The sequence below is a fragment of the Staurois parvus genome, unplaced genomic scaffold (genome assembly GCF_062004578.1).
Source record: "Staurois parvus isolate SC_StPar_1 unplaced genomic scaffold, SC_StPar_1.0 ptg000096l, whole genome shotgun sequence".
Lineage (NCBI taxonomy): Eukaryota > Metazoa > Chordata > Amphibia > Anura > Ranidae > Staurois > Staurois parvus.
The window spans coordinates 865,136-874,731 of record NW_028317892.1 but is presented as its reverse complement, the minus strand read 5'-3'; the positions used below and the strand labels follow the sequence as shown (position 1 = coordinate 874,731).

At 37.5% G+C, this 9,596-nt stretch overlaps 1 protein-coding gene across 1 annotated transcript; it reads right to left on the bottom strand.

Moving 5' to 3' along the window:
* Positions 1–558: 558 nt before the first annotated feature.
* LOC149467929 (derriere protein-like) lies at positions 559–5,945 on the bottom strand. Its single transcript, XM_089670959.1, has 2 exons — positions 5,696–5,945; positions 559–1,896 (listed from the first exon to the last, which is right to left on the bottom strand). Exons 1-2 carry the CDS (start codon positions 5,943–5,945, stop codon positions 1,088–1,090), a joined length of 1,059 nt encoding a protein of 352 aa, XP_089527085.1. The 3' UTR covers positions 559–1,087.
* Between the last annotated feature and the right edge of the window lie 3,651 nt (positions 5,946–9,596).

The window sequence follows — 9,596 nt, the reverse complement described above, 5'->3', positions numbered from 1 at the left end:
CTCAGTTTTGTAATCTTTGCAATGCCTCATGGGAAATGTAGTTCCACAATACCTAGAGAGCCACAGGTTGCCTACCCCTGGCCTAGGCGATCGGACCAGTGGGAGCGGGTACCCAAAGGTGCCAATTCTTAATGGGGAGCGGAGGAGGAGTCCTTAAAGCAGAACTTCCCCTTTTGGAGCTCTGCTTTAAGTAGTCATGGGTAACGTTCTGCTATAAGCAAAATTTGGTACGACTGTCTGAATTCTTGTCACATTCATCCAGCATTTTGTTTAATAAATATACTCCTTAGTGTCTACTCTTTTGGTCATAACTTGATTTGCACAAAAAACAGCAAATTATATCACACTAAGCTAAAAGTCCTATTTATTTAGGACCTTAAATGCATAAAACAATTATACATATAATGATGACATTATGGAATTAAAGAAAAAAAAGGCAGACACATTTTTAACAATATTTGTACATTTTTATTTAAACATTGATGTTGATACATTTTAAAATTTCTGGTTAGTGTTAACCCTAGCCATTTAAACTTAATAAAAAAAAAAACGTTGCAATTCTCTAAAGACCTTGTTGAATCCTCGGCAAACAATCAAATACAAATTTACATTACAAACATATACAGCTTCCAAAGTGTATTATCAATCTTGTTATTCACACTTCTGCCATCTTGCTAGGTCAGTGATGTCTCTATTTTATTTGGTCCAGCTTTGTAACTTCTAGTGTTACCTCTATGTCCAGCTAGTTCATAGCCCTTGTATGGTTCACTTTATCTACATAGGACAGAAAATGTCCAGAAGGGATATCCAGTCAACTAGTGTTTTCACGATTAAAGTCCATAAGCAGTTCATATTGGGGATGTTACATTTACGTTACTCTGATGAGGTTCACATTTAGCTATTTGACAGGTGTCTGTTTTTCAGTCATCAGAACATCTTAAAGCCAGTGTTAATACCACAATAAGCCAGTGGGCATAGGATTGCTGGACAATATACTGTAGAATTGAAGTAGATAACTCATATGTTTATAAATCCAAATGCTGCATGAGAGTCTAGGTTGAAATAATAATCATTCAAAAAACCCTATTTATTTGCACCCACAATCATCTACAGCCATGTCCTCATAATGTCTTAGCACAACATTGTCATTGTTATCATAATATAGCATAGAGACGGGTGATAGCTTAGTGGGAGCACAACAAGGGAGTGGTGTGATGTCTGGCTCTATAGAGTGCACCAATGTCTGTAGCACAGCATGGTTGGTACCTTTAAGCATCTCTGTCAGTGGGTAAGGGCACTCTCCATGACAGTAGTTGGCCATGTAGCCTCGTGGAGCAATAACCCAGTTTTGCCAGCCAACATCCTTGAAGTCAATGTAGAGACGCCTTTTTGAGCATATGTTACTGGGAGTTGGCAATGACGACTCTGCACTTCTTTTGGATCTCGAGGCTTTGCAGCTAGTAGCGTCAAGTGATACTGTAACCAGAGAGATGTGGACAAAAGAATGAATTTGTTCACACAGTTGGGACAATTTGTTAACTGTTTCTTCGTCACCTGCAAATATTTCCATAACTAGACCCATATTGTTCTCAGAGGTGGTCCAGTCCTGTGCTACCTTTGTCAGATTGAAATTAAGAGACTTGTGAAGTAGACGAAAGGACTGTGCAAAAAGAATTTTCCTGTTTGTATGGTGGTCTCGCATTACCTTTAAAGACATATGGAGTGGACGGTACAAACGAAGCTGGAACTCGTGTCCATGATATGTATTGTGCTTGAACTTGATCTCAAGTTGGCCAAAGGTCACCTGCTCCTTTTTCTCAATTACAGAAAGGTCAAAGAAGAGATGTTTCTTGAAGCACAAGGACTTGTGTGGTACTTCATTGGAGATGAAAGGTCCTGTGGAAGAGAAATGGATAAATATTTATGTAACTTATTTGAACAAGAACATGTCAAGTATGAAATAAGATTGTAGCTCACTTTTGGATGGAATAAGTAATGGTTAAGATCCAAAATTACATTTTATTCTGTCTATATCTTGTTTGTGAGAGTTACCTTCACTTTTGCTCTGAGGGACACAACAGGAAGTGAGAGGAAATCTCTCCAAAGCAAGGGGTATTCTCAGGCCTTACTCACATGGGCCTACCGATCTGTACACCCCTGTGAAGGGGCAGTCTTCACCGGAGTGGGATATACGTGGTGGCTGCACAGATCTCCATGCACATCCTGGAGTGTACATCTGGCATACATGGATATGCACACTGGGATGTGCGTGGAGATTTATAGATATTCATAGGGAACCTAAATATCTATAAATTAGACAAGCTTTGTATATTTCTCATACTACAGTTAAGTTGCACATTAGTAACATGACATTCAGATATACAAACATGCTTCGACCGTTGTTGAATCATCTTTTGTCCCTATTTCTCTCCTAAACATTGACTTGGACTGCCTATGTGTGCCAAAGATTATATGTTAAAGAAGGGATGTCAAAGTAAAATTAAACCATAAGCAGGGGCGGACTGACCATTTGGAAACTCGGGCACTGCCCGAGGGCCCAGGGTCAGTAGGGGGCCCCATGAGATGCCCCTGGTACCTTTTTCATAGGCTTTTTTGAGTTTGGGCAAGGACACAGAGCCCCATGATCCCCTATTGCCCGGGGACCCCATGAGTTGTCATTCCGCCCCTGACCATAGGTGTATCTGAGTGGAATACATTTGCAAGTGGTCACAATATGCTTTCTGAGGTCCACACTTGAATAATTCTAGAAGAAGGTTATAGCACTTTGGGAATTATTATTACACTGACGATTGCAGCTTATGTTATTCTAAGGAAAATGGTCCAGAAAACATTTCGGAAAATTTTCAGCTGTAAAAATGATGTAAGGAAATATAGCGTTCATAAACTTTTGTTTAACAGATTGGCGCTTATTTAATTGACATCATTAAATGGTCTCAGGGCCACAAAAAAATATTTGTGCTGCATGGACCGAAAACATCAGCTTGACATGCATGTGTTAAATGAATGGCAGAGAGAGGGAGTGGACAGCTGACACAACTTTTCTCAGGGAAATCAGCAACAGTAAAAACATGTTTTTTTTGCAGCTGCTATTGCTTCTGATAAAGACTATTTTCTGTGAGTTCTGTGATGTAACTTAATAGTTTATGGTCAGAGAACTTCCTCATCTGCATGGTGATAGATAAGAGATGGAATCAAGATCTGAGTTTATGATCCACAAACTGTCTTTTTACAAGTGCATTATTATTATACAGGATTTATATAGCACCAACAGTTTGCGCAGCACTTTACAAAATGAAGGCAGACATTACAGTTACAATACAATTTGGTAGAAGAGGAAACAGAGAGCCCTGCTCGTTAGGGTTTACAATCTAGGAATAAACACAAACCATACTATCACCTGTACATACATGGTTATTCCTTACAAGCCTTAGGGCAGGGCAACAATCCATTGGGGTAAAATTAAGTGGCTATTTTATTTTCCCAAGTACATTCTGCTAAATACAGTGAAAGTCAGAAACAAACTATCATTGCTATCCTACTGTTGAAAAGTCTAGATGCCTGGCTGTCTCTGGCTTTGATACTCTGAGACACTAACCTCAATCAAGTTGGTAGATCAGGAATGTTAGTGAGAATTCCTAATCTGCTTGTTCTGAGTTGGTGGGGTTGATTTACTAAAGGCAAAAGGGATTTTCACTTTACAAAGGAAGTTACATTTTGAAAATAATTTTTCCTCCTAGTTTAGGGAAAGTGGTGAAGCTCTGCTGACTTCCATCATCCAATCGAGTGCAAGCAAAAACGCATTTTTTTTCACTTGTACATGATCTTTGCAAAGTGAAACGTCATCACATTCACCAAGCTCTGGGGGAAATTTCCCTTGTAAAGGGCAACTTCCCTTGCAAACTGAACCATCTATTTGCCTTTTAGTACATTTACCCCTGTGACTTAGAAATTAAAGAAAGGTCTGCAAAGTCTCCATACCTATTTACCAAAGTTTTCCAGACATTATGCTTACTATGCTGAAGTAAAAAAAAAGTTATGTTGCTGGATTTGAATATAGAACCACCAATAAGTAACATAAATAAATAAATATTGGTGAAAACTTTTCAGTCCAATAAATAGTCCTGCACCATGTGAAAACGTGAAAATAATGCTCAAAGCAGATCTATGTATCTTGATTCCAAAGGGGTCGATAATGAATTCCAAAAATTCTTCATAAACCTCACATAAAACAAAAACTAAACATAGTGTATTAACTTTGGACAACAGAAAATGTGCCACTCGTGCTACATGCAAAATCAATCAAGTGCCACAGAAATCGTGGAAACACGCGGCTGTTCCTATCCCTAAGGACTTCCACTTACCACCATTGGAGGTGGCCATTAGACTTTCCTTTTTCCATGTGGACGCCGATTGTAGTCTTCTTTTTCTCCCATTATGGATGCCGATTTCAGCTTTCTTTTATGCAAGTTGGATAAATAAATTGCATTTTTACTTTACCATAATACTGACCCCTGATCTGTTTATGAGGTCTGTGGAAGAGTATCCTGTGAAGTATATGGCGTTTTGAAGAAGTTTCATCCCACTTATGGATATTTTGCTGGTTATTTTTACCTTAGGGTAATTATGCATTTTTACCTTACCGTTTGCAGTGGGACCACTTTCATCTAGTTTTTATTTTTCACTTTGTGTGCAGTATACCTTATGGGTATAGGGATTTTTGTGTGCAATATTTTTATATTTTATTTTAGTTTTGATTTGCTTATTGGAGTTATTTTATTCATTTTATTTATTTATTAGTTTTGTATTTCTATTGTTATTTTTATTTAATTTATATTTGTTTATTTTATATAAGTTTTATATATATTTTTTTTCTTTCTCCTCTCCTGTTTCCACGATTGCTGTGGCACTTGATTGATTTTACATGTAGCATGAGTGGCACATTTTCTGTTATCCAAAGTTAATACACTATGTTTAGTTTTTGTTTTATGTCAGGTTTTTGAAGAATTTTTGGAATTCATTATCGACCCCTGTGGAATCAAGATACATAGATCTGCTTTGAGCATTATTTTCACGTTTTCACATGGTGCAGGACTATTTTTTGGACTGAAAAGTTTTCACAAATATTTATTTATTTATGTTACTTATTGGTGGTTCTATATTCAAGCCTGCTGTATTATATAGTTGTTGTTCCTTTGGGGTGAAGGTATTTTTAGGCTGGCTTGCTTTGGTATCTTATTAGGGAATAGGGGGTTGTGTGCTATTTGATTGTTATTATGTTGCTGGATTTGTGAATGCTTGAAAATAAAATGTGGATAAACAAGGTCCTTAGGATAAATGTTAGTAAGACTGCAGTTCAATCTATGAATATGTAGCAAATTTCTAAACATATATATTACGCCAATAACTAGAAAGAAATACTTAAATTATGGACAATTATGAATGTCATCATGGAACATTGGAACATACTTAAAATTATATTACACAAAAAGTATTATGGCTATCCTGTATATGAAAATGGAAAGAAAAAAGTGAGTGTGTATGTATATGTGTGTGTGTATGTATATGTATATATATATATATATATATATATATATATATATATATATAAACACATGCACACTGAAAATTAATTATACATATTATATTAAAGCATTAAGCAGATTAGTTTACCAACCTTGATCTCGGTAGGATCTCACAATGTTCCCTGGAACGTGAAAGCCCTCAATCCTACAAGGATTCTCTGTATCTATTCCTGCCTCAAAGATTTTCCAAAGTGCGTTTGGTACGGGGCCAGGAGAGACTGGTTTTGGTCTTCCATTCAATCCCAAGGCTTTGAGAAGCATCCTCTCCTGAAAAGGTAGCTCAGTGCAGTCAGCCAGCAAAATGAGGGCTAGAAGAAAATAAATGAGCACAGGGACATCCATGGTGCTGCTACTTTGTCATCTGCCTTTCTGCTCTTGTGTCCTTTCCTAAATACTAGCTCAAGCATCCAAAGTGTGAAATTTGACAGCTTGCTGGAGTCAGGAGGGAGGCGTTAAAAAGTCATCAACCTGCTTCCTGCTTTTTTTAATGCAAATAATCACATTCCAAAGGTCAGCTTACCAATTTTCACTTAATGAGAATACAGTTTATATGCTTTTAAAATGTGTCTACATTTTGTATCTAATTTCCATACCACCATTCTTTTAATTATCGTTCAAGGACAATAGAATTACAAGGACCTCTGGATGGCATTGGCTTTAGGCTGAGGTTTTTGAAATACCTATGAAGATGCATAAAGTGTAAAGGATGGATTTGGGCATAATCTGAGCACTTTAACACACCTATATCAGACATCTAGCTCAAATGCAAGTCCTGGTTGACTGTGTGCCGGAAAGACATGCTTCAGACACATTCAGGTAATACATATTACATCCAAAACAGTGATGATGAGAAGGTTGGCTAATCTGTCCCAACACTAAAGCTTCCATGAAGCCTCATCCAGCAGTGTCTGTGGGTTGCCTAATATATTGTTATATAATTGTCTGAACCAGTCAAGAAAGCCAAATCCAGAGACTATTCTCTAATGTCTATTAAGCCGGCCATAAATATAATAAGGTGATTGCAGATGTGGTCTGACCATTCTTGGGCATCACTCTTGATCAGCATGCATATAAACATGAATACGTGAATCAACTAACTATTCAAAAATATTCCTATGCAGAGTGCTGGAGATGAAGACATGAAATTCACCCAATGAGGATACAAATGGTCAGATCAAATGACTATCAACACTTTGGTAGCTTAATTTATAATACAATGGCAAAAAAATCTCAGTCTTCCTTTTATTTAGTAGCACCATGCTCCTCAGTTGTATAGAAGCTATGTAGAATGGTTTACACTAGTAGTTTTAACCATGTGTTGATTATGATGAACGAAGAAACGCTATAGCATTTATTACTTTTTTTATACGTTTTTGTTGTGTTTTCGAAGTGGCGAAAAAGCATTCAAGAATGCTTGCTAAATGCAAAAGAAAGTGTTGTTTTTCTAGAAGAGAATAAAGGGGAAGTGATGTAGGGGGAATTGTTTTCTATGGGGAATGGTTGGGTTGTAGTGTAATGGTAGGCATTTTTGTGAATTCTATGCAAGATGGTTTTGTGTACTTTGATCTCTTGGCTTGGTCCAGCTCAAGATGATTATGGAAAAATTGTCACAGTCACTTGTTAGCACTGACTCTTGCTGGAACTGAAACAAAAAGCTTTGCATTTGGCAATAATGGCACTGTCAATATTGCTGTCTGGCTTGATGGTTTTATCTGCACCCAGAAGCAAATGATGTTACCACACAGCTGCCTTGTGACAGCAAGTGGCTGGAGAAGCTCTATTATTTTCCAGCGCGTTTTGGGCTACAGGAACCTCCACTGCCTTTCCTTCATCGTCCAGCTAACACTTTATAAATGCTTCACTAACATGCCATAAATGCTACAATTGCAGTTAAGGCACATTACCATTGAAATTAACAGAGGCAGCTGCTAAGTGTTGCTGCTTCATGAAAGCTACACGCTGCTTCATTTTTAACACGCCACAACCCTACCTCTCCTATGTGGACTGCACTGGGTGGTGCCCATTTTAATATGCATGGCAAACATTGAAGGCTTTGAAAGTGCTGCTTAAATGCTGCTTGAACACAGGGTATTAACACGCGCGAATGAGCCCATAGATCAATTTATGTGTTTAGTTATGTTTCTGGACTTTGGGGAAAAAAGCACAGCATGCAAAAAAAAAATGAATTTTTCAATTACACATTCATATATCTGCTGTTCGCCTTCACTGCAAATTGTCACCAAGAGACATGTAGCAGCCATATTTGTTATAAGAGGCAGATTTCATGATTACATTTTTTTTATATATATTTTTTTTTTTATTGTAAATTTTTATTGAAGGCCAAAGCCCATTTTTTTCAGAACAAGATTACAACAACACATTTGGTGTAAACATTGCAGTGAAAGAAGAGAAAAAACCCCCAAAAGAAACAAAATAAAAATGAACATATTTAAACAGCATGGTAAACTGGTCATTACAAAAACACAAGACAACATAAAGCTGCACATTGTTTGGTTACAATAAATGTCAGAGGTTTGATAAGTAAAGAGGTATCGGAGCTACACAAGGGAGGGGGGGAGAGGGGAAGAGGAAGGATCTCTACCAAAGGGATAGTGATCCCATGGTTCCCGAATAGATCGAAAGTTACCTGAATAGTCACCCACTAGGGCTGTAAGATATTCCATTTCTCTGATTTCAGAGATTGCTCGTAAAAGATGACTTAGTGTGGGGGCATCGACTGATTTCCTGAGTTGTGGTATCACCAATCTAGCAGCCGTCAGAATATGTATGCCCAACCTCTTAGATTGCTTAGAAATGCCCCGAAAGGGTAGCCCCAAAAGATAATGTAGCGGGTTAACATCGAGTACTTGCTCCAAGACTGTTTTAACCGTAGTGCAATAACCCGCAATCTGTGGACAGAACCAAAAGATGTGTCCTAAGGTGCCTTCTCCTCCCATGCACTTGTCAGACAGATTCGGATTGATCGCATGAAGCACTACAGGGGTCTTGTACCAATGCATCAATATTTTATATACATTTTCTTTATACACAACACAACAAGAGGTTTTAGTAACAGAGTCCCATATCATCTGCCAACATTTCAGAGAGATTGGGCGTTGAAGTTCATTTTCCCATCTCTTCATATAACGGTGGGAGTTATTAATAAGAGGACCGCTATTGAGAGGATTACGTTTTTAATACTGTACAATGTGTGCATGGTGGAAGAATAGTTTTCATTCTCTTCAGATCACACTTTGAATTCTTTTTATGTTTATAAAATGAAAAAGTCCATCATACTCAAAGACACCTGTGCCCAGTGTTTCCTTACTCTCCCTCAGTAATCATTTGCTCATCACCAATGCACATATTGTAACAATAAAAGGGATGTTCTCACATACTGAGCAAAATAACATATAAAATAATACGTACTACTTTTGTTATAGACTTGTAAGGAAAATGTTGATTGATAAACAAGCATTATGACTGATATAAAAGAAAATACAGTTGTAACAGTAAATAATACGTAGTTCAGCTTTTCTTTAAGGCATACAGTACATTTTCAATGCATTGCATACTAGTCACAAATATATTTCTCCATTGGAGAACTATTGCGGCCACCCTCCCCCACATCCCAATTGCCACACATTGAATCCACATCACTGTCAACATCCAGAGGCCATATACTGTTAAGCCCTGTACACAAGGGCTGAAAATCAATCAAGTGCAAGGACAGTTTAAAAAAAAAAATTATTCATGCACTTGATTGGATGATGAAAGTCAGCAAAGCTTCACTTTTTTAGTAAGAATTGGGGAAAATTTTCTTGCAAAGTCAACAGTCTATTTTCCTTTAGCAAATCAACCTCAACTCAAAATGGATTCACACAGTAGGAAAAAAGTGGTTTAAGCAAAGAACAAAGTTGATTGTTTCTATTCATACAAACTTAGTTGGGGGGCTGAGCAGTGTGGCTGCTTGAATGGTGAGAGCAACTTTTA